Below are 25,817 nucleotides of genomic sequence, written 5' to 3'. Positions count from 1 at the left end.
GGGGTCGCACAGGGTCGGACACAATTGAAGCGACTTAGCAGCAGCAGCAGCAGTGTTATATATAATGAATGGGATCCCCAAAGTTACTTATTTATATAAATGCTTCAAACGGCTAATCCTTATTGAAAACATAGTAGGTATTTAACAATAGTGCAGTGTTTTTCAAACTTTAGTGTGCTTAAGATCTTTTCCAGACTTTGTGTTATGATTCAATAGGTTTAAGGTGGAGAGTCTAAGAATCTGCATTTTTAATAAGTACTCAAGTTATGATTCTGATAAAAGACCCCAAAAAAGGCTTTATAATCTAATCACCTGATGGAACTATAGTTGACAAAATGATATTTTTAATTTAATGAAGGACACAGACAAAAGGGATAAATAGTGAGTAACAATGTATGGAGGAGCCTGTGAGAGTTACAAGCAACTTGATGAGAGATTAGTAAAAACAATTAATCAGTAAAAGCTCCATCAATAAAGTAAAAATGAACAAAGATTTACAAGTTTAAGTACACTTTAGACAAGAAGAGGTAAAAACAGCATGAACGAAGGTACAGAGGCAAGAATGAGTGTGACAAAAAAGACAGAGTAAAGCAACTGACCATTCTAAAGTGGAGGGTATTTTGAAAGAGTAAAATTAAATTACAGAAGGTCTTCAAACTAAATCAAAATTTAGATATAATGGGATAAACACAGAGATCACAAGGCTTTCTGAGCAGAAGAATGCTACTAGGATATTGGTATGAGAAAAATCAGTTGTATACCTCACAGGGCGGCTCACAGGATGGACCAATAATGTCAAAGACACTACTAGGTACACTAAAATGAGTAACAGTGAAGAGAATGAGGAGGAAACCATGTGAGAAATATTGTAAAAGAATAATCACTAGCACCTTGGTTCTAGGTATAGGACGAGAGGAGGCTGGAATCAAGGACATCATCAGAAAAAATAACAGCAATCTTACTGAAGCATGGAGGCAGATGCAAATTTGAGGCAAAAGATAGAGTTTGAGGTTAGACTTTAGGGAAGGGCTGAGAAATGGTTCTATCAAATGTGGCCTAGAGGAGATCCTTTATGAAGGAGGAGGAGGAAAAAGAACCTAATATTTTGCTTTTTACTCGTGCAAATAAACTGAACATTACATTATAAATTTGTATTCTACATTAAAGCCAAGTGCAAAGATAGGACAGAAAGGATAAATGCAAAAAGTAGTACTTTCCTATCTAACTCTAATTTGAAACCTACATGGATATAGTATACTCTGTCCTAAATCCCTAACCCTTGCCTATAAACACCGTGTGCTGAAACACTATCTTTTGTTTGTATTTGTAAAAGGCAGGGGAAATATTCTAAAATGTTACTGACATTTGCATTCTAGATACATTTTTCTATAATAATGATTTGCCTATGCTGCTTTATAAATGATGGTTTTGACACCATATATACCTCAGGCTGGCTATTTTTTCTATACCCTTGATTACTGTTTTTGATATATTTTGCAGGTTTAGTAAATTCCTCTTGGAGGTTAGCTGTTTCTTTCAAACTAATATGTTCCTCTTCAACTGGTGAGAGTTGACTTTCTGGGACTAGAATCTGTTGGAGAATAAGGAAAAACTGTTTAAAAGTACAAACCATAGGAAGTCCTCAAATATGACTGGATGTCTTCATAAAGCACTCATTCATCTCACACTCATAAAGGTTAGTTCTTTTTGTCTTATATCTATGTACTATTACAATTTTCAGTCCTACAAAGTGACCCAACAAAAAGCATCCACTTTTTCAAATGTTAACAGACATAAAAGAGGCTTTGGCATTAGTGGCAGAACATATATTTCTGATTTTTAAAGTTACCAAGACTGGTATTAATGAATAACAATCTACCTTCTGTACTGAAATAAATTATTATTAATAACACGTTTACAAAGGTGAAGTCGCTCAGTCGTGTCCAACTCTTTGTGACCCCATGGACTGTAGCCTATCAGGCTCCTCCATCCATGGGATTTTCCAGGCAAGAGTGCTGGAGTGGACTGCCATTTCCTTCTCCACTTTCACTTTCACTTTCTTTACAAAGTCACATATACCTTGTTGGGGCACTGACAGAATTTATTTATTCTCCAAGACAAACTTATAACTGTGCTATTATTAATTAGGGTTAACCTTAGACCAGTGATAGAAATCAAGTAAGTGAGACACATACCTGTGATCCACTTGCATCAAAAAGAATATGCACAGATGTTTTGGCAACGGATATACCTTGTTTTCTGGTAAATTCCTAAAATTAAATTAATTCAACAGGGTGTCATTTTCTCCCAGTTCTTTCCATTTTTAATGCCAGTATTTCCTACACCTGCTTCTTTCCAAATCACCAAATTATCTTAAATCAATTTTAAATACACATAAATACTCTTATCAGGGCACTTCAGTGACTCCCTAACTATAGTCTTACCCTGCAATTTTGGTAAAGGTTCCTCACAAGCATATTATCTGCTATTTTTCACCATAAATCTTTTCCATGTTATAGACTGAATGTGTCTCCTCACAATTCACACGTTGAAACCTTGTCCCCAAGAATGGTATTAGGAGGGCAGGCCTTTGGGTCATGCTTAGGTCATAAGGGCAGAACCTTTATGAAGGGGATTACTGCCCTTATAAAAGAGACCTCAGAGAACTCCCTCACCATGTACGGACAGAGTGAAAAGACTGCCACTGATAAACCAGAAAATGGACCCTCCCCATACACTGAATCTGCTGGCACCATGATCTGACTTCTGGCCTCCAGAACTGAGAAATAAATGTTTCTTATTTAAGACACCAAACCACAGTATTTTTGTTACAGTAGCCTGAACAAACTAAGACAGGCATCACCCAAACTTGTCAACTGAACATCTCCCTAAATATAACATGAATTGTTATCTTGATTCCTAAACAAATCCGACTCATTATGTTTTCCACAATCCTGAAAAACATCTTATCTAAATTTCATTAATTTCAAAGGCCATTTCAAGGTCCAACTCCATAGCCTTTCCTTCAGATCTGACTCTTAATGAGCATTCTCTTTGTTCAATTTCTATGCATCATTTTCTATACACCACTTACTTCTTCTGAGATATATTCTGTAATTCTCACAATGTTTAGTATCTTAAAAACAAGGCTTTGTCTCATTTCATTTTTTAAATGCCTGGAAGGAATTCATCATTAAATGTTTTGAGTAGCTGCTGCTAATTTTGTCATCTGAGATTCATTCTAATAGATATCTGAAAGGGTATGGCTGATAATATGATGGTTATTCCACAACACAAATTTAAAGAACTAAAAATCTATATGTTATTTAAGAATTGTAGAGAAAAAAAAAATCACTGAAACTTACAGTCCTAAGTAACTGAAAGTTCCCAGAATTATGAAAATATTTAAAAGTTTAACTTACCTTATATTTACTTCCACCAAAAATTTTTTGTGCCACATTAGTGATTTCTAATGATGCATCAAAATACAAAAGCAATTCTTTCCCTTCTCTTTTACTAATTTTTACTATATTTTTCAGAATTACAGTCAGTAGCTTCTTCGATTCTCTCACTGTACACAAATAAATCACACTGATTAGTTTATATTCATTTCTATGATACCACTCTATAGGTATATTATAAATAAGAAAAGCATGCAGCATACCAGTTAAAATGAACTGAAACAAAATTAACTTTTAGGATTTAACAGTATTGAGTCAATTCTGGTACTAACTACTTACAGAAACAAAAATTGTCCATGGAGTCTTTTATATATTCCTGTAAATTGAACAAAGGGTCTAACAACACCCTGCGGAGCTGCTACTTCACCATTCCCCTAGTCTGCAACTGTAGATATTCTTTTTCTCTAGAACCATTGCTTTCATTCCAATCCCAAAGGGCAATGCCAAAGAATGTTCAAACTACCGCACAATTGCACTCATTTCACACGCTAGCAAGGTAATGCTCAAAATCCTGCAAACTAGGCTTCAACAGTACATGAACCGAGAACTTTCAGATGTCTAGCTGGATTTAGAAAAGGCAGAGGAACCAGAGATCGAATTGCCAACATCCTCTGGATCACAGGAAAAGCAAGAGAATTCCAGAAAAATATTTACTTCTGCTTCATTGACTATGGTATAACCTTTGACTGTGCAGATCACAACAAACTGTCGAAAATTCTTAAAGAGGTGGGAATACCAGACCACCTTTATCTGCTTCCTGAGAAATCTGTATGCAGGTCAAAAAGCAACAGTTAGAACCAGATATGGAACTGACTGGTTCCAAATAGGAAAAGGAGTATGTCAAGGCTGTATATTGTCACTCTGCTTTTAACTTACATGCAGAGTACATCATGCAAAATGCTGGGCTGGATGAAGCACAAGCTGGAATCAAGATTGCTGGGAGAAATACCAATAACCTCAGATATGCAGATGACACCACCCTTCTGGCAGAAAGTGAAGAGGAACTAAAGAAAGAGCATCTTGATGAAGGTGAAAGCAGAGTGAAAAAGCTGGCTTAAAACTCATTAAAAAAAAACTAAGATCATGGCATCCAATCCCATCACTTCATGATAAACAAATGGGGAAACAATGGAAACAGTGACAGACTATTTTCTTGGGCTCCAAAATCACTGCTGACAGTGACTGCAGCCATGAAATTAAAAGATGCTTCCTCCTTGGGGGAAAAAAAAAAAAACTATGACCAACCTAGACAGCATATTAAAAAGCAGAGACATCAGTTTGCCGACAAAGGTTTGTACAGTCAAAGCTATGGTTTTTCCAGTAGTCATGTACAGATGTTAAGAGTTGGACCATAAAGAAGGCTGAGTACTTAAGAACTGATAATTTAGAACTGCGATGTTGGAGAAGACTCTTGAGAGTCCCTTGGACTGCAAGGAGATCCAACCAGTCAATCCTAAAAGAAATCAACCCTGAATATTCTTTGGAAGGACCGATGCTGAAGCTCCAATACCTTGGCCACCTGATGTGAAGAGCTAACTCATTGGCAAAGACCCTGATGCTGGGAAAGACTGAAGGCAGGAGAAGGGGGTGACAGAAGATGAGATGGTTGGATATCATCACCGACTCAATGGACATGACTTTGAGCAAGCTGTGGGAGATGGTGAAGTACAGGGAAGCCTGGTGTGCTGCAGTCCATGGGGTTGCAAAGAGTCAGATGTGACTGAGCAACTAAAATGAACTGAACTGACTGCTTGATATCCAGAATCCATCTGTGCCAGTTATGTAGAAACTCAGATCGTGCTTGTTTCATACAGGTAGACAACATCACCACTTTAATATAAACGACAGTAAAAGATACAAATGAATAGTCAGATGAACAGAGAGAGTGCAAGGTCTTGAAGAGTCCTGAGCACAAGCCATACTTTCCTTGTGTGTGTGCCACAAAGGGTTAGTTTAAGGACTGAAGCATGTATGTATGTATGTTGGTGTTTTCATGCAATAGAGTCATGTCCAACTCTCTTGCAACCCTATGGACGGTAGCCTGCCAGGCTCCTCTGTCCATGGGATTTCTTAGGCAAGAGGACTAGCATGAGTTGCCATTCCCTTCTCCAGGGGATCTTCTTGACCTAGGGATCAAACCCAGGTCTCCAGCACTGCAGGCAAATTCTTTACCATTTGAGCCACCTGGGAAGCCTGTATGATCCAGTAATCCCACTGGATTGCTTATACTCAGAAAAATCAGAATTCTAAGACACATGTACCTCAATGTTTACTGCAGCAAGGACATGGAAGCAACCTAGATGTCCACTGACAGATGATGGACAAAGAAGCTGTGGTACATATATATAATGGAATATACTCAGTCATAAAAAGGAATGAATTTGAGTCAGTTATACAGAATGAAAAGATGAAAAAATTCCGTCGACAAGGCAGCCTGGCAGGCTATAGTCTATGGGATTGAAAAGAGTTGGATGTGGGTGAGCAACTAACACTTTCATTTTTTCATGGTATATTTATTTCTAGTTATTTAAGGAATCCTCATAATGTTCTCTGCAGTGGCTATATCAGTTTACATTCCCACCACCAACAGTCCAGCATTTATTGTTTATAAATTTTTTGATGATGGCCATCCTGACTGGTATGAGGTGATACCTCATTGTAGTTTTGATTTGCATTTCTCTAATAATGACCAATATTGACCAATATTGAACATCTTTTCATGTGTAAAGTTTCAGTAAGTCAGAGAGAGTCAAACATATATTGTATATTAATATAGACCTATGGAATCTAGACGGAGAAGCTAATGGCACCCCACTCCAGTACTCTTGCCTGGAAAATCCCATGGACGGAGGAGCCTGGAAGGCTGCCGTCCATGGGGTCGCTGAGGGTTGGACACGACTGAGCGACTTCACTTTCACTTTCATGCATTGGAGAAGGAAATGGCAACCCACTCCAGTGTTCTTGCCTGGAGAATCCCAGGGACGGGGGAGCCTAGTGGGCTGCCATCTATGGGGTCGCAGAGTCGGACACGACTGAAGCGACTTAGCAGCAGCAGCAGCATGGAATTGAGAATAAAAGGTACTGATGAACCTATCTTTAGGGAAGGAATGGAGACAAAGATGGAGAGAATGGACTTATGGACATAGCAGGGGAAGGTGAGAGTAGGCTGAACTGAGAAAGTACCAGTGACATATATACACTATTATGTGTAAAATAGTTAGTGGGAAGTTGCTATGTAACACAGGGAGCCAAGCCTTGTGCTCTGTGATTACCTAGAGGGGTAGGATGGGGGGAGGGGAGGGAGGGTCAAGAATGAGGAAACAGATGTAATTATGACTAATTCACGTTGTTTTGTTTGGTAGAAACCAACACAACATTGTAATTATCCTTCAATTATAAAAAAAAAAAATCCTAGGAAACAAAAAAGGACCTGCCTTTCAAACAGGGGACATAGGTTTGATTCCTGGTCTGGGAAGATTCCACATGCTATTGGGCAACTAAGCCTGTGTGCTGCAACTACTGAAGCCCTCATGGTCTAGAGCCCCTGCTATGCAAGAGAAGAAGCCACCGCAATGAGAAGCCCACACACTGCAACTAGAGAAAGCCTGTATGCAGCAATGAAGACCCAGTGCAACCAAAAATAATTAAAAAATCAATTACAAATAAAAGTTTAACCATGATAAATTGTAAAAATAAAACAAAAAATACTTTTTCAAAATATAAACAACAATTTTCTGACATTAAAAAAAAAACTTATTTGCAGTACAAGAAATATTAGAGAAGTCAGTCGGGCAGAAGGAAAATAATACCAGATGGAAATCTGCATATATTATAAATGAAAGCTGAACACTGGAAATGGTAAATATAATGCACTATTTAAACTATTTTAAAAATCTTTTTAAAAGTTAATTGGTTCCACAAAGAAAAATATTATTATACCATAGTATGAGGTCTTTGACACATTCAAAAGCAAAAAGATTTTTAGTCCTATTGATAGTAGTGGCACAAAGGCCAGGGAAGCAAAAGCAGAGGTTGACTGTTTTTACAAGAACCTATCAGGTTCCTAGGGGGTATAATATTACTTGCACACACACACTATTAAGTTAAATATGTACAAAATAAAACCTAAATCAGCCATTTAAAAAGTGAATATAAAGCCAACAAAAGAAGTACAAGGAACCCCTGAAAATGAAGTAACATGAAGAAAAAATAAAGAAACATGGCAGACAGGATGGTACATAGAAAGAACAAAAGCTAGATAATAAATTTAAAGCAGATCAACAGTCACCTTAAAAACCACAAAAGGCAGAAACTGTCAAATTACATTTAAAAGAAAAATGCCCAGTATATGACACCTATAAGAAACCCTCTTTAAATATACAGGACATAAATTACTTAAAAATAAAGATATGCCATACTATAATTAGCCAACAGAAACTTGGAGAGAGTATATTAGTATTACATAAAGTAGATGACAGAGCAAAGAATATTACCACAGGAAAAATAGTCATTTCATAATGATAAATTTATGAAAAGATGTTTATAAAACTAATAACAGAAATTCAAAATACCGGAAGTAAAAAATAACAGAACTGAATGAATAGAAAAAAAATCACAACCATAGTGGTGACTTCAACACCTCTCTTTCAATAATTGATAGAACAGGTAGGTAGACAATGAGGGTGTATGACTTGAACAACAGATTAACCCTGCCCTCCACCCAAGAACAACAGAAAACACATTCCTCTCAAGTGCATTCAGACCATTTACTAACACAGACCATATCTGGGTCATAACCTAATAGTCAACATATTGGAAAGGGTTTTCAAATCACACAAAGTATATTCTGATAACAATGAAATCACGTTAGAAATCAGTAACGTATTCCTGAAATCTCAAGTATACAGAAACTAAATAAAGTGCTTTTAAATAATCCGTGGGTCAAGGAAGAAATCAAAAGAGAAATTTAAAAGAATCACATGAATGAAAATGGAAGCACGGCATATTGCAATTTGTAGGATGCTGCTAAGGACGTACTTAGAAGAATTTAAAGCACTAAAAGGCTGTTATTAGAAAAGAAAAAATGGTCTCAGATCAATGACTTCAGCTTTCCCCAAGACACTAAAAACAGGAAACCAAATTAAAAAAAGTAAGCAGAAGAGAAGAAACAACAGATATAAGAGCAGAGATCAATTAAACTGAAGATCAAAACACTAAAGTGAGAAAAATCAATTAAACCAAAGGCTAGTTATTTGAGATCATCAAAAAAATTGATATACCTCTCATAAGACTGAGCTAGTGGAGGTGATAGAATTCCAGTTGAGCTATTTCAAATCCTGAAAGATGATGCTGTGAAAGTGCTGCACTCAATATGCCAGCAAGTTTGGAAAACTCAGCAGTGGCCACAGGACTGGAAAAGGTCAGTTTTCATTCCAATCCCAAAGAAAGGCAATGCCAAAGAATGCTCAAACTACTGCACAATTGCACTCATCTCACACGCTAGTAAAGTAATGCTCAAAATTCTCCAAGCCAGCCTTCAGCAACATGTGAACCATGAACTTCTAGATGTTCAAGCTAGTTTTAGAAAAGGCAGAGGAACCAGAGATCAAATTGCCAATATCCGCTGGATCATGGAAAAAGCAAGAAAGTTCCAGAAAAACATCTATTTCTGCTTTATTGACTATGCCAAAGCCTTTGACTGTGTGGATCACAATCAACTGTGGAAAATTCTGAAAGAGATGGGAATACCAGACCACTTGATTTGCCTCTTGAGAAATTTGTATGCAGGTCAGGAAGCAACAGTTAGAACTGGACATGGAACAACACACTGGTTCCAAATGGGAAAAGGAGTACGTCAAGGCTGTATATTGTCACCCTGTTTATTTAACTTATATGCAGAGTACATCATGAGAAACGCTGGACTGGAAGAAACACAAGTTGGAATCAAGATCGCTGGGAGAAATATCAATAACCTCAGATATGCAGATGACACCACCCTTATGGCAGAAAGTGAAGAGGAACTAAAAAGCCTCTTGATGAAAGTCAAAGTGGAGAGTGAAAAAGTTGGCTTAAAGCTCAACATTCAGAAAACGAAGATCATGGCAACCGGTCCCATCACTCTTCATGGGAAATAGATGGGGAAACAGTGGAAACAGTGTCAGACTTTATTTTTCTGGGCTCCAAAATCACTGCAGATGGTGACTGCAGCCATGAAATTAAAAGACGCTTACTCCTGGGAAGGAAAGTTATGACCAACCTAGACAGCATATTCAAAAGCAGAGACATTACTTTGCCAACAAAGGTCCATCTAGTCAAGGCTATGGTTTTTCCAGTGGTCATGTATGGATGTGAGAGTTGGACTGTGAAGAAGGCTGAGCGCCAAAGAATTGATGCTTTTGAACTGTGGTGTTGGAGAAGACTCTTGAGAGTCCCTTGGACTGCAAGGAGATCCAACCAGTCCATTCTGAAGGAGATCAGCCCTGGGATTTCTTTGGAAGGAATGATGCTCAAGCTGAAACTCCAGTACTTTGGCCACCTCATGCGAAAAGTTGACTCATTGGAAAAGACTCTGATGCTGGGAGGGATTCGAGGCTAGAGGAAAAGGGGACGACAGAGGATGAGATGGCTGGATGGCATCACTGACTCAATGGACGTGAGTCTGAGTGAACTCCGGGAGTTGGTGATGGACAGGGAGGCCCGGCGTGCTGCAATTCATGGGGTCGCAAAGAGTCGGACACGACTGAGCAACTGAACTGAACTGAAAAACTTCTTAGGTCACACAAAGCAATAACCATGTAACAAAAAATACTGATCATGTGGACTTCAAATTTAACAACTTCTGCTCATTAAAAGCAGAAGTTGCCTGGAAAATCCCATGGGCGGAGGAGCCTGGTAGGCGCAGGTCCATGGGGTCGAGAACAGTTGGACACGACTGAGCAACTTCACTTTCACTTTCCTGCATTGGAGAAGGAAATGGCAACCCACTCCAGTGTTCTTGCCTGGAGAATCCCAGGGACGGGGGAGCCTGGAGGGCTGCCGTCTATGGGGTCGCACGGAGTTGGACATGACTGAAGCGACTTCGTAGCAGCAGCAGCAGCTCATTAAAAGAGACCACTGAGAAAATGAATAAGAAAGATATAGACGGGGAAAAAATACTCATACAACATGTATTTGTCAAAGGATTCCTATTCAAGATACATAAGAACTCAAAAACTTAATAATAAAAAGATAGTCCAGTAAAGAAATGTAGTCCAGTAAAGAAACGCACAAAATATTTAAACAGATAATTCAAAAAGAAAATATGTGAATGGCCATTAAGCACATGAAAAAGTGCTCAACTTTCCTAAAAGTGGTTTTAGGAAAATACAAATAAAAACTATCATGAGATAGCACTACCTGTCTACTGAAATAAAAAATGTCTTGATATCTGATTTTGCAGTGGTGCCAGTCTGCCAAGGTAAATGATTTCTGTCCAGTACATATTGAGAATAAAGTGACTAATCACAGGTTTTAGATTAGATAAGGAAGGAAATAAATACAAGATATTGGGGGTAACACAGGGTCAGGGAATTTGATGATAGTGACCATCACATTTATGAATGTGAACATATGAAAATGTTGATCTGCTTTCATCAGTCTACTGAGTTTTTCCATAGAGTATGCAACTTCTACTCCAACAGAAATGATAGAAAACAAGTTTAATACCTTCAATGCTGTATATCTGCACTTTTTCTTCAGGCACAGTGACTGCTTCCCACTGATGATCCTTAAATTTAAAAACACGTTTTGATCATAAATAATTTAATCTTGCTTTAAAGCTCCTTTAAACACTATCTTCAAGTTATACAAACAAAGGGGTTTTTTTTTTTTTTTTTTACTATCATTAAGTAACTGGTTGATATATCACATTTTTTGTTCCATCAATTGACTACATAATATATTATACTTGTCACATTTAATCTATTTGTTCATTCTTAAAAGTGATATTATTGATTAATGTTTTTCTACTTTTAATGGTTTTCTACTTTTAATCAAAAAAAGAATGACTATCCATTCATATTAGACTATAACCTTTTTAAAAAATATTACCAAATCCTGTCATCTCTTCCTTTGAAATGTTTTGTGAAATCATATTCATCCCCCAGTTCCCACTCATTAATTGACTGTTCTTAGATTCAAACACTGAATGCATGTTAATAATAACCTAAAATGTTTTCCCCTTCCAAGTATTTTCACTGAAAATTTGTATAAATGAATAAATAATGTGAATTCACACAAAAAAGTTATAGTAAAAATTAGAACCATTCCAAAAAGATGATATCCTAAAACCTTCCAGTAATCTTATGATGAAAATAGATCCAATTCATTTGCTATTTAAGGACTATTAAAATTCCACTAAATCCTCAGTCTCTTCACTAACTCGCTCCACTTAGTTGCCTTAATTGAAACCAGTGTATATTCTGAGAGAACCAGTACCATTTAACTACAGCATTCTCCAGTCAAGGTGTTAATTCTCCCAGACCTTAAAACCTCAGGGTCAGGAGGAAAAGGTTGGTATCCTCCTTTCTCCTTTGAGCATCTTCCTATTTCTCTGTGTATAACACCTGCTGCTGCTGCTAAGTCGCTTCAGTCGTGTCCGACCCTGTGCGACCCCATAGATGGCAGCCCAGCAGGCTCCCTGGTCCCTGGGATTCTCCAGGCAAGAACACTGGAGTGGGTTGCCATTTCCTTCTCCAATGCATGAAAGTGAAAAGTGAAAGTGAAGTCGCTCAGTCATGTCCGACTCTTAGCGACCCCATGGACTGCAGCCCACCAGGCTCCTCCATCCATGGGATTTTCCAGGCAAGAGTACTGGAGTGGGGTGCTATTGCCCTCTCCGGTATAACACCTACTCATCATCATCTGCTAACTTTAAAGTGACTCTTCCTCATATACATAGGTACTTGGTTCAAAGCTTTCCTTTTGGAAAAAAAGTCTACATTATATAAATTTTCAAAAAGATTAAAAAAAAATAGAAATCATTATAATGAGTCCAAAACAGGCCCTTACCCAGGTTCAACCGTTTACCAATATATTGTGCCCACCAATTTCATTTTCACCCCCTACTTTCCCTCCATTATGGTCTCTTCCTCTTGATCTCAACTTTTTTATTCATTGTTACTCTAGCCATCAGTTTTAAAACACTCATCCTTAAAATAAAGTACCTAACAAAAATCCCTCCCTTGAATCTACATCTCATTTTAGCTTCTACTGTGTTCTCTTCTTCTTGTCTTTACTTCCTCTACAAATATTTCAACTTTCCAGGAATGCCTAAATCCTATAGCTTAAACAAAATTGCTCTTTCTTGGATGACCAGTTTTTATTTTATTTAACTGTGTTTTGACAGACTTGATCATTTCCTCTCATAAAACACCCTTCCTTTGCCTTCTGTAACATGATACCCTTTTAATTTGATCTTTTCTGGCAGACTTGTCAAGCATCCTTCAGGCTAGTCTCTTCTGCCTATCCTGTATCCATCTGCCTATCGACGCATCCATCTGCCTATCCTATATCCATCTGCCTATCCACGTATCCGTCTGCCTATCCACGTATACATTTCTTACGGTTTTGTCATCTAGACACTCACAGAAACCCATGGTTTTATTTATCTTCAGTATACAGACAGCTTCTGAATTTCCACTTACAGCTCAGTTCTCCCATCTGAACTTCACACCAATATATTCAACTACCTACAAGTTATTTTCAGCTGAATGCCCCACAAGCACCTCCAAATCAAAACATTCAAAGCTGAATCATCATCTTTCCCCTACAAAATTGATCTTCCTAAAACAGCATCCTCATCCATTCAGTTACCAAAGTTTTATTAATCCTTCCTCTTTTTACTACAAATTACCAAATCTGCTCAATTCTACCTCAAGAATTTTTCTTTTTCTGAAGCCTATCCATTTCCATCCACCCCACCATCACTTTCCAAAACTGTGCCACCATGATTCCTCTTACCTGGATTACTGCATAAATCTAACTGCTTCTGGTCTTGTCCCTTTTTAATCTCTTCTCCCCAACCAGGAGAATCTTTTACATGAATGTGATGCTCAACGCCTAGTATATATCTGGCACATAGTAAGTTCTTATTAAATGTTTATTGAACTGATGTTGTCTCCTACTTATAATCTTTCTTTGGCTCTACACTGCCTGCCTTCTTTCCAATCTCCTTTGAATTCTATCACTAACACAGAGCATTTTTCAGTTGAGTGTGTATTTACTCATTCTTAAATATGAGCCCTTGAATGGCTATAAATGAGAGAAGATGGGTCCCTGATTCAATAAATCTTACATTCTATGGTGGGGGGGTGGTGTAGACAAAAAACAACAGATAAAAGGATTTTAAGTAGCAATAACTACTACAAAAGAAAAAAGAGGACAATGTGATATAATATGGCTGGATAGCTACTTCAGACTATTTAAATAGGATGCAAAGATCCTGAGGCTCCTAGGCAGCAAGTATAAAGACCTGAAGAGAGCATTATCTAGAGGCAAAGAAAAAAATGAATGGGGGTTGAACACAGTAAGCATGGAGAAGAGTCTGAGATTATCAGAGAAACAGCGAGGGCCTAGGTCATAAAGGCCCTCGAATACCAACAGACACAGGGAGGGTTTTAAGCAGCCACAATAGGGGAGAAGCTTTGAGGACAGTGAGAGAGAACACAGGGAGAAGGCACTGCTGCCACAGAAATCCAGAGAGGAAAGGAGAGTCTAAATGTATCTGTGGGAAGAACTTTCTCCCAGCCTCTCTAGATCAGTGTCTAGAACACATGAGGCATTTAATACTTATAAATGCATTTTATACTATCCCTATCATGTGTAGTACTAAAATTACTTGTTTTCTTCCCTGAATTATCCATTAGACCAAGCGAGTGAAGTCAGGAACCACTCCAATCCTATTATATCCTCTTCTCTGAAAATGAAAGTCTACTTCCTAAAGAAAATCCAGTTAAAAAAACTCCTATGAAGCCTGCAAGAATAAATACACTAATGAAAACTGTCAGTGCCTCTGAGAAGTAATGTTAGGTTTTGGAACTCATTATTAAGCATTCTAAGAAGGTACTCTAAAAAGAAAGAAAGATATGTGGAATTCCTAAGAGGCATCTTTGTCTATAAGTTTACCTGGACAAAAAGCATCATTATTATCAGCAATCACAATCAGATCAGTAAACTGCAAACCAACTCTTACTCAGATCTCCGCTCTACAGCTTGAGCTAGAAGTACACCAATGTAGCAAATAGTAAGTGGTGGCTATTTGGAAACAATGGCTCAAAAATTTTCCTCAGGTTAAAAAGGGGTCAGTAGAAAACACACCACCTGGTTGGAAAGTTTAAGCATAACTACAATTTAGTACAGAAAAGAACTAAAATTCAGTTCTAAATATGACCATAAAAATCAATTCCTCAATATTTTCAAATAGAAGATGCTATGAAAGAATAAAATAAGACCATTTGTCATTGTTTGTTAACGCTATTTTTAACTGAGTGTTTGTGTACTTGAATAACTGTTGTCTTTTCTAGATTCAACTCACTTTGTTCATCTGAATGTTAAATTTTATCATTAATGTATAATTTCTGAAAGGCTTATATTTAAAAACTAGTATTAAATTTTAGCTTTTTTCTGTTGCTATAAAACATCAGAAATAATTTTCATTTCTAATTAGCTTGATAGGTTACCATGCTCATCAAAATTATTAGAGCTAACACTGAAATCTATTAAAAGCGAGAAAATATACAAAGAAATCCATATTCTTAAACTGAATTATTATATACATACATATACACACAACTCAAAATGATACAGAGGGAATAACACTTACATCATTGTCTCCAGCAATGTAGAATGATAGAGTCTGGCTCCCAAGATTAAAATCTACCCAAAACTCCTCCAGTTTTTCATCTGATGGTATTTGCAGCTAATAAAATAAACATATAAAACTAGAACATACTATGCTTTTAAAAGTGACAACAGAAAATTATGACACATTATAATTATGCTATATATAAATATAAAATTATGACATTCATTCATGGTTGAGTTTTTTTTAAAAAAAGAAAAAAGTAGAGCTGGAAGGTATAGGAAGATAAAGAGAAAGCAAGTATAGCATTTAAATCAATTTAGAAACAATAAAAAAAAAGCTGCTTACTATTTTACACAGAAATTAGCCAGTTCCAGAAAATCACAAATACTCAAGTACAAATATAGGCTGAAGATAATTTCACATTTGAATATATTCATGAATAATAAACAATAATGGGCTTGAATAAGGAAACGTAAGATAATTTGAAGTACAGCTTTATATTTTACTTATCCCTGGCTACAAATACGTCATTTCATAAAATATCACTTAGATCTAGAATATCAGACCAGCTGTTATTTGTGATTTAATTATGACTAATATTAATGTTCTTGTCAAATTATAACCTACAATTCAGTTGACCTCTACATCAAAAATCACCTAATAACTAAAAAAATGTATTACATTTTAAAATTTACCTCATATTTATCAAGAAATGCTGACAAACAAGGAAATGTAAAGACCCTGAAAGAAAAAGTAGTTTGAGTTAAAAAAAACTAATAAGCCTCCACAGCATAATTTTGACTTTCCATACAAATCATACCTAGGATCAAAAGGAAATCAGTTGGCAGTGACAATTTAAACAAAATCATTAGTTCCTTCTTTATTACTCTTTAAAGTGAGAATTTAGTGGAAACCTGTTTATGAAAGAAAGCATATTATTTTGAGGCTACTACTCAACCTACCATTTTGACTAAAGTTAACTGTACCAAATTACTTCTCATGTTATTGACTATGAGCAGAGATTCCCAATATAGTTTATAGTAATATAATGGAAGTTCCTACAGGATTAGATAGGAAGAGTAGAAGTGAATAATACTGCTAATAAAAATGGCAGAATTCAATGAATACTTTCTTGGTCAATTACTATTTAAGGACTTACATAGCTATCTCATTTAATCTTCACAACAAACATGGGGTAGATATTATTGTGGGCTTCCTTGATGGCTCAGATGGTAAAGAATCTGCCTGCAATGCAGGAGACGTGGGTTTTATCCCTGGGTTGGGAAGATATTATTAGTATTCTTATTTTATAGCTATGGAAACTGAGGAAAGTGAGATTAAACAACTTGTCCAACATTAGAACAGGAAGAGGGGAACCTATTATTCAAATTCAAATAGTATGACTCCTTGCACTTAACCTTCACCCTATCTTTTCTCTGTAGTCGGTACCTATCTTTTCTCTGTAGTCGGTAAACTCATTGTGAGTTGATTCATCCAATGTGTCCTGAGCATTTATAAGGTGCCAGGCACTGCACAACAAAAACACTTCCTATGTCATTGTCAAAAGTGATAAAAATTTGTATTACCTAGACCATTCTTGAGATTTAATAACCTCAGAAAGAACATCCTTACAGTGTTAATTACAAAAGAAAATGATTTATATTTGCTATACATTTTTATTGCAGTATATGGATAGAGGTAGCTCAAGTAATATTTATATTTAGGCTTTTATTATTCCTTAAACACCAAATTTATAATGCATATACAATTCTGAAATACAGTAAACCAATCTTAGAAAAATTTATTAATTCACGTTAATTAAAAATGTATTTTCCCTCCAAAAAGTACAAAGCAAAATAAGACCAGTGGAGGATTATTTCAGACTAACATTGTGTGCTTCCCTCTTGAGCTCTATTTTTTATCATTAAATGGTTGTATTTTGCATTAAATTTACCTTCTCTTGTCTCCAAGCATGCCATTTACAAGGTTGAGAAATATCCTGCAATCCTAATTTTTAAAAAAGAGAGAGCTTTTAAAAAACACAGTAATTAAAAAAAAACTTGTTAATTTGTTATTTTATACTACTTACTGTTTCAAATTCAGAGTCTTTAATTCCTTTAAATGCATTAGCAATAAAATCCATTGAGAACCACTGACAAGCCAGTTCTCGTCTTTGCTTTTCTGTGGTCATTCTACATAAAGCTTCGACGATACCCGCTTGCAAGTCATAATCTTAAAACAAAGTTAATTATTTGAAATTATGAAAATTAAAGTTTATGAAACTCTATATTTCATAAGGTGTTAGAACAAGCAAGAGAAATAAGGAACACAGTGCAATTTACTCATCTTTTACCATTTTCTTCATATAGATTAAAAATATCCCACCATTACATGGCATGAACACAGCCCAAACAACAAGACAAGTTTGTCAACAGAAAAAAGGAATAAAACAAAAAATTTTAAGGACATTTAAAAGAAACTCCTAAATATGCAAAGATACCATTATTCCATTATTATTAGAGTTGTGAATTGTAAAAATAACTGACAAGTCTATAAATCATAGGTAATCTTTGTTTTCCTTTTGTATATCATGATATCTACAGTTATTTTAAAGTACTTGAAGCCACTGGTTTGTTCTATATGTAAATCACTACATGAAAATTTTCTCATATGAAACTTAGGAAAGAAAATTTCAGTTATTTTAATAAAGACATCATTTACAAACAAATCAATCCCAAGAATATTAAACCTAATTTCATAACATATATTTGAGAAATTTCTTAGCAAAAGGAATTAAAATCTACTGGAAAATTAAGTTATTATTCATAAACCTACTATTAGGCACAAATTATATTTGACAACTCCTGTTATCATACTTCTTTTCTTAGTTCCATAGATATTTATCCTTTATTTATTAAGGTAAATAAAAACTGCTTGATTATGTACAGTTTATAATTTTTCATATAATTTCACATTATATTATTATTTTGACAAATATTATATTCTATTAATAAATTTGGAATAACTTCAAATATGAGCATTTTGAAAAAACATACTTACCTCCAGCATCTAAAATCCTTTCTCCCATACTACTCCTGTGAATCAAAACAGCAGGTTATATAGTAGACAAGTATCACTTAAATAGAAAGTTCATATGTTTAGGGTAAAAAACTTCACTAAAACTTATAATTCATAATAATTATAACTAAAACTTAAAGTTCATATGTTTAGGGTAAAAAACTTCACTAAAACTTACAATTCATAGTATTAGACTGGCAGAAAACATACCCATATGCAATATTAGAAACCTGTAACAGTTGACCAATTTTAATTACTAATGCAACTTATGGTTGCCTTATTTGCCTTATAAAACATCCTTTAAATTCTTGACTTGAACTACTAATTAAAGCAATATAGTACAGATTATTACATGAGAATTAACATTTGTTGGTTACAGAGTATTTTCCTGGCATCTTGAGGCATTCTGTCAAGCATCACATTCATTTTTTTTAGAGTCTAGAAAAGAAAAAAAGAGAGTCCATTAACTTTATATATTCAGTGGAACATTAGTATGTTTTCAGAGATAGGTACATAAATTTAGAAGCCTCTTTTTCTTAATCACAGCATTTTATGCAAGGAATGAAGGGTGGAGCAAAGAATATAAAGCATAAAATAGTGAATACAAGAAAACATAAAACAAAGGCTATCAAAAATAGAATATACCACGATTCCTATGCTTAAAGCACTCATACTCTGCAGTATGACATGTTCATTATTACTCTATCATAAGAACTAAGGAAGCAAAAAACATCTTATTAATATTTATTCTTATGACTATACACATGTACATATGCATTATCAATATATACTATAAATTATTTTTATTTTTAGCATGTAAATACTGAGGAACTAATATCTAGATGGTATAGTTTATTTTCATATGAGCTATATTCATATACATAAATCCACATGGTTATAAATGTTCAATATATATTTACATAATATATTCATCATGTCAGGCAATGAATTTCTCCTCCTGAAACCATAAGTTGTGTCTGACTCTTGTGCCCCATGGACTATAGCCTGTTAAGAATTCCGTCTGTGGGATTTTTCAGAGCGGGTTGCCATTTCCTTCTCCAAAGCAATGAATGAAGAACACAGAAATACACTACATGATAATTCAGTGCCAAGATAAAATAATTATTCAATTTGACAAATTGCTACCCAATTGTCTCTACTTTCTCTTTAATTTTTAAAAGAAAAACTAAATAATGGCTTACCTCCTGCTGAATACAAATATTCACTCTTGAGTCAATAACCAGAGCACAAATTCGAGGCACGAAACTTTCCACTATTTGCCTTTTACCTGAATAAAAGTTAATTATTGACAAATACGTATTTTAAAGGACAACCTTTTCTTATATGAGTGAATGGAAAGGACATACTAGTTCAGTTCAGAAGAAGGCCTGCGGACTGCCCTGGTCACCAGGAAGCATGAAATTCAATCCTGGTTCTGCCACTAATCAGCTGTGTAACTTTGAAAAAACACATGTACACACCCATGGCTGATTCATGTCAACGTATGGCAAAAACCACTACAATACTGTAAAGTAATTAGCCTTCAATTAAAATAAATTAAAAAAAAAAAAGAAAAAGAAAAAACATCATTCAACAGATGTGCCTGATCTGAACTCTGGCAAGGGAATAACCCCAGATCCAGTTTCTCCTTTAGGCACTTAAAGCAGTATTAGTGTTTTGGATAAACATAGTTCAAAACTGGAAACTTCTATTTTAAGGTTTTTATAAAAACTGGCCTCAATAATTTATAGTCATACCTCCAAAATTTCATAATGGTCATTAATACCTCCTCATGAAGATCTAAATAACATTATCTGTTTCTAAATTTGACCCTAGTCTCTCAAAAGACAAGGCTTTATTAATACCAGTTAAGAGGAATTTGCCCCATGCTAATTCACGACATAATTTTTAAGAAATAATTTTAAATAATGGCAACATAGGAACAGAAAATGTACAATTTCACAGTGACTACATTAAAAGAAGAAAAAAATCACTGCATTATCTGAAAAGATAAAATGATTTATTTAAAAAAACTAGTTGGATCACTTCATAATCATTGGTGCTTTAGGACTGTTTTCTCCCCTAAAAAGTGAAGAATTTAGACTAGATTGTTAGTTAAGTGCAAAAAAACACAAATGAAAACGCAGCATTAACTATTATTGAAATAAAGAGCAATCAATCTTTTAAAATGTTTTGGCTTTGAAGGCAGCAAACAGTTGTTCCTTCATTCATTAATATAAAGGATTCACCAGCCTCAATTACCAATCCTAGGTAATTCTTCCCCAACCAACACAGAGATAAAATAACTTGAGTTTATTGTTAGGTAAAAGGCACTACCAAACACAAGTTGAGATGATGAGTTGTAACATGTTCTACATTCTCCCTGTCCTACTAAAAATTTCACTAGATCAAGGACAAACTATGGCCCACAAACCAAATCCAACTCACTGTCCCTTTTTGTATGGCTGTATTCATCAGCAGGTACTCTGTGGAAATATGCGAATGTATGATGTTTTACTGAATTAGTAGTCTCAGGTGAATTTCATTCATTCTTAGGAATTCAGCAATCATTAGCCACCTCTGAATGAATGGCTTTGGTAATTAGCTTGGGCTGCAGAGTCGATAAGATTTCTTAATGAATTCAGCCCCCAAATCCAAGGAAAAATAGTGCTTATATGAGATACTTATACTTCAGTAAAGTCATTTCAATGAAACAAAGGTCGTCTGAATCACAAGAGGCTTTCAAAAACTAAGACAAGAAATGACATCTCCATTTCCAACAGAAACATAGGTAATAAACTTTTTCCAAACTCCAACTACAGACCCAGCAGCGTTTTGGGACGCTGATGTAAGTGTAAAGGAAATTTCCATATTTCAAAACTGATTTTAACTGTGCAACTGAGGAGCTTCCACCTAACCTTCAACTGAAAGTGGTTAATCTGCAGTGCAATATCATTCTAAAAAGTAAACATTAAGAAAAAAGTAAGTCTTAGTTGCACAGTTGTGTCTGACTCTTTGTGACCCCATGGACTGCAGCCCACCAGATTCCTCTGTTCATGGAATTCTCTAGGCAAGAATACTGGAATGGGTTGCCATTTCCTTCTCCAGGGGAGATCTTCCCAACCTAGGGCTTGAACCTGGGTCTCTCATACTGCAGGCAGATTCTTTACCAGGTATCTGAACCACCTTGAGCATGACTTTTAATTAAGCACAGTCATCCCTTGGACAGCATTTATTAGAATGCTTTAGAATATTAGATTATTAGATTATTATTATTTGAATAATATTAAAGAATATTAGACTTTTTCCACACATATATATACTCTCCTCTCTCTCTATATATACACACTGTATACATATATACACACATATAACATAATAACATATATATATATATATACAATGCAAATATTAAGGAAAAAACCTAATTCTATAGATCTTGCCAAGTGATGACTATGCTCAATTAAAATACATGTTCATGAACTGATATCAGTATTTGGCATTATCTGCATGAGTGTGAAAAGACATTTTCTAATGTAATATACACAAAATCTCATTATAGATGAGCATGAACAAGTAAGACTTGCAATCAGTTTTTACAACAGCAAACACTAACTCTGAACCTTAATTAAGATACACTGTTACCATCTCAAAAAAGAATGCTATTCTCCTCATTAGTATTATAAAATCATTATACTCAATCTTCATTATACTTTGAGTTGCATCAATAAAACATCTGTGGAAATGTGTTTTCTTTCTTGTTAAATAAAGTACCTGTGTAACAGTGTCAATTTCTTTCTAGGCCCACAAAGCCTAAAATATTTTCTAATTCTTTACAGAAAATATTTGTAGACCCCTGAATTAGGTAATGAATTACTGTTAGGATAACACAGCAAGAGTTGAAAAATTATACCAGAACTTTAACAGCAAATTATTGTTCCAATAGAAATAAAATGTTTATTATACCTTCATCATCGATGTCATGTATGACCTGAGAAGAAAATGAATAATATTTAAAACTTACTTATAATAAAAACCATTAAAAATAGTACTAAAATAGGTTACTTCTGAATTTACCATAAAATTATTTAAATTTTATTATTAACTAATTAATCAGGATAAATGCACTAACCAACCTGTTAGTGATTTTTGATCTCAGACCATATAGAACACAAATGTTTTTAAATGAACATATACATGCTTCATAACATCAGTGAATCAATACGGTTGTTACCATCAAAAGATCAAATATGTCTTCTATCATATTTATAATATAGAACACAATTTGTTTTCAAATGAACACATGCAAATTATTTAACTTTTATGTACTAACCAATTAATCAGATAAATGCACTAACCAATCTGTTAATGACTTTTGATCTCAGGCCACATAGAACACAAATGTTTTTAAATGAACACATACATGCTTCATAACATCAGTGAATCAATATGGTTGTTACCATCAAAAGATCAAATATGTCTTCTATCATATTTATAACAGCTTCATCTTTTGAATTTCCCCGACTCAGAATAATCTCCTTGGATTTTTCAAACCAGGCAACCATGTAAAAAAAAGAAATGTATACATTAGTCACTTTGAATTCACTTAATAACTTTAAAAATGTATTTATAGAAACAGTAAACCTAAAAACAAACATTACAAATAAAAATTCCAGTATTGAATCAAAATAAGTTTATCCTCTTAAACATCTTCACTGTTTTTGCTTTTTGGTAACTCACTACATGTTCCCCATTTTTTAGATGGGGATGAATGAAGTTCCAATTCCAAGTAGAAAGTCTTTATTACTCTCTTCAAATTCTTAGTTCATGAACATTCATACAATAGATAAAAAGTAAATTATCATTACACATTAGATCATTTTGTCATTGTTACTATTTGAAAAGTTTTGGCATTACTTTTTTATTATTGAACTCAGATGTTTGAGTACATGCTATGCTTTAGGGACTGTTCTTGTTGCTGGGAATATAACAAAGAATGAAAAGGACAAAAATCAATACATTTAAAAATGGGAAATATAATAAACAATATAAAAAGAAAAATAAAAGTTAGACTAGGACTAAGATGAGCTAGAGAAAATAAAGCAAGTTAAGGCTTTTTGGAGTTTTGGGACCTTACAATTACATGATCATCAAGGACCCTGTATAGTTTCCTTGTGATCTTTAATTTTCTAACATATACCACAGGTTATAAAAATATCTTATCCCAAAGTTTTATATACATTTCCCAAATTTATTTTTCAAGAGTATGAACCGCTTAATTAGAAAACACAGCTTTAAACATATTTCCCTCACATGAATATGTTACATATTCTATACTTATCTTTTGGACTAGTCCTTGTTTTATCATAGTTAGAAGTCCAGCTTGCCCCAGTATAGTGATATTTTTGCCACATCTTCCAAAAGAAACCAAAATGGTTGAAACAGTTTGGATATCTCTTTTATTAAGCTCCTAAAATGCAAATCATAGATTTAAACATTTGCAAATACAAAATAAAATGGAACTGGCATTATGCTAGGAATGTTATTAATATAATCATCATAAATCCTGAGTGTTAGTCATTATCATAATCTCCATATCGCAAAGGACAAAAGTGTGGCTTTAAAAGGTGACTTCCTTACAGCCCCTCAGCCAGTGAACAACAAACTCAGCACAAAAATGCAGAATTATATAATTTAAGAAACTTTATACTTATGAGGCAATGAATCAGTTACCTTCCATTCTAAAAAGTTCTATGTATTTAACTAAGGGATATAAGAAATTTTAATCTTAGATTTGTAACAATTATCAAATTCTGGTGGAGACTGTCAATAATCACTTGCATAAAAGTATAAAAATACTTTATATACTACAAATCAAGTCAAGATTTTAGATGATTTTTGTTTCTACTTGTTTTATTTTTGCAAGCAACAAGCACTGTCCAGACAACATGATTAATATGCTAACAGGTTTTCAAAAGGTAAAGCACATTGTTTAAACCTCAAGTAAGTACCCTATTCTCCTCCGGTTTAAATAAAGTTAATAATGGTAACACTATGCAAACATGATTTTTGTATATACTACTTACAAAACAACAGTCCAACATGTTATTTGGTACTCCTCAAACAAATACACACAAAAAAGCAAGTGGTGAAAGAAGCATTTATTTATACAAGTGAGCCTGCTGAAGTCTTTTTATTCATTTCTTCCAATGGAGAATCTCCTCCTAAAAAGTAGAGTGCTATCTAATAACCGTAACAATCATTCAACGAAAATGAGTATTTACCCGGCACATAAGGTCATCTAACTTGTGGAAAAACTGTTTGCTGCATTTAATCTTCACATCTTCACAAATATCAATTTGTAGAAGTGTTTTCAAAGGTTTAAAATCATTTTTCCTTAAAGCATCATCAATGCATTTTTCCAACTGCTGAAGAAATATAGAAAATACCACATATACTGAATCAAAACCAACATTAGTCACCTTATGGAATCAAGTAATTTAAGAATTGCTTTCACATTTGAAAATTCTCAAGAGCTTATAAAACAATTTATTTAACCGTCCACTATTAAATTTGGAGTAACAAAATTAGAGATTAAGTTTCTTTGATAACAATATCTGTATAGGAAAATGTATTTTAATAATTTCCACTTCATATCTCTTATTGAAAAGTCATCATTAAGTTAAAAACAAAAACCTGTTAATGAAAGAAATAAAAATCAGCTTTATAGTAACTAACCCTTAATACCATGGATAAAACCCTAACATATCTGTCAACTTCTTCATGAGGTTTAAATATTAATAGTAAAAAAAAAAAAATGCATAAAGAAGGTAAAAGCACTTCTTTAGGAGCTATACCAACCAAACTAACTTAAGCATTACATGCACACATAATTTATTATTATATTCTATATTTATAAGCTTTACAAAGTCTGCCATTCCTGCTATTAAAGTACACCTCATTAACAAGGAATTTTCATACAGTAATATGACTGACCTAAATATAAGTATCTTACAATTTTAAAGCCTAACATTTAAGTATCCAGGCATAAGTTATATATAAATCAATGCATAATTCACTTCTATGTAAAAGGTATATATAAATAATCTTTAATACTTTATATTCTTAAAGCTTCTGGAAACAAATCTATTGAAAAATAAAAGGATAATATTTTTATTTAAATTATTTAACTCTTGACCGTTTCATAGAAACAAGTAAGTTTTATCTTTCCTAAAACTATAGCATTTAATATCTATAAATAAACAAAAAGTGATTTTAGGAATTAAAATACTTCCTTTTGGCCTAGGACCACCTACCTGGAGATCTGGTCTTATTGGCATTTTGACTTAACTTTAAAACTTGAACAAAACACCTATAAAAGAAAACATATACTTCCTGAATCTTGCAATCTATATGTTTACAGTTTAAAAATCTTA

General features: G+C 34.3%; 1 protein-coding gene across 13 annotated transcripts in view; it reads right to left on the bottom strand.

Moving 5' to 3' along the window:
• Positions 1-25,817, bottom strand: part of SYCP2 (synaptonemal complex protein 2) — a 73,176-nt gene that overhangs the window by 36,230 nt on the left and 11,129 nt on the right. For 4 of the 13 annotated variants that reach the window (XR_011570129.1, XM_070801351.1, XM_070801350.1 and 1 more), the window contains exons 2-17: positions 25,698-25,753; positions 24,666-24,809; positions 23,723-23,851; positions 22,842-22,946; positions 22,348-22,372; positions 19,584-19,669; positions 18,734-18,819; positions 18,364-18,398; positions 17,393-17,535; positions 17,258-17,310; positions 15,999-16,044; positions 15,322-15,417; positions 11,166-11,226; positions 3,423-3,571; positions 2,196-2,270; positions 1,445-1,591 (exon numbers count right to left, since the gene is read on the bottom strand). Coding sequence is in view for 12 of the 13 variants with exons in the window: in XM_070801351.1 (XP_070657452.1) it covers positions 1,445-1,591; positions 2,196-2,270; positions 3,423-3,571; positions 11,166-11,226; positions 15,322-15,417; positions 15,999-16,044; positions 17,258-17,310; positions 17,393-17,535; positions 18,364-18,398; positions 18,734-18,819; positions 19,584-19,669; positions 22,348-22,372; positions 22,842-22,946; positions 23,723-23,851; positions 24,666-24,809; positions 25,698-25,721 (1,404 nt within the window). In the remaining variant the exon portion in view is untranslated. Of the gene's footprint in view, positions 1-1,444; positions 1,592-2,195; positions 2,271-3,422; positions 3,572-11,165; positions 11,227-15,321; positions 15,418-15,998; positions 16,045-17,257; positions 17,311-17,392; positions 17,536-18,363; positions 18,399-18,733; positions 18,820-19,583; positions 19,670-22,347; positions 22,373-22,578; positions 22,783-22,804; positions 22,947-23,722; positions 23,852-24,665; positions 24,810-25,697; positions 25,754-25,817 lie in introns of those variants that run through there. The other 9 variants (XM_070801353.1, XM_070801352.1, XM_070801356.1 and 6 more) reach the window with 8 other exon arrangements.

Source organism: Bos indicus, chromosome 13, assembly GCF_029378745.1.
Source record: "Bos indicus isolate NIAB-ARS_2022 breed Sahiwal x Tharparkar chromosome 13, NIAB-ARS_B.indTharparkar_mat_pri_1.0, whole genome shotgun sequence".
Taxonomy (NCBI): Eukaryota; Metazoa; Chordata; class Mammalia; order Artiodactyla; family Bovidae; genus Bos; species Bos indicus.
This window is presented reverse-complemented; position numbering and strand designations above follow the sequence as displayed.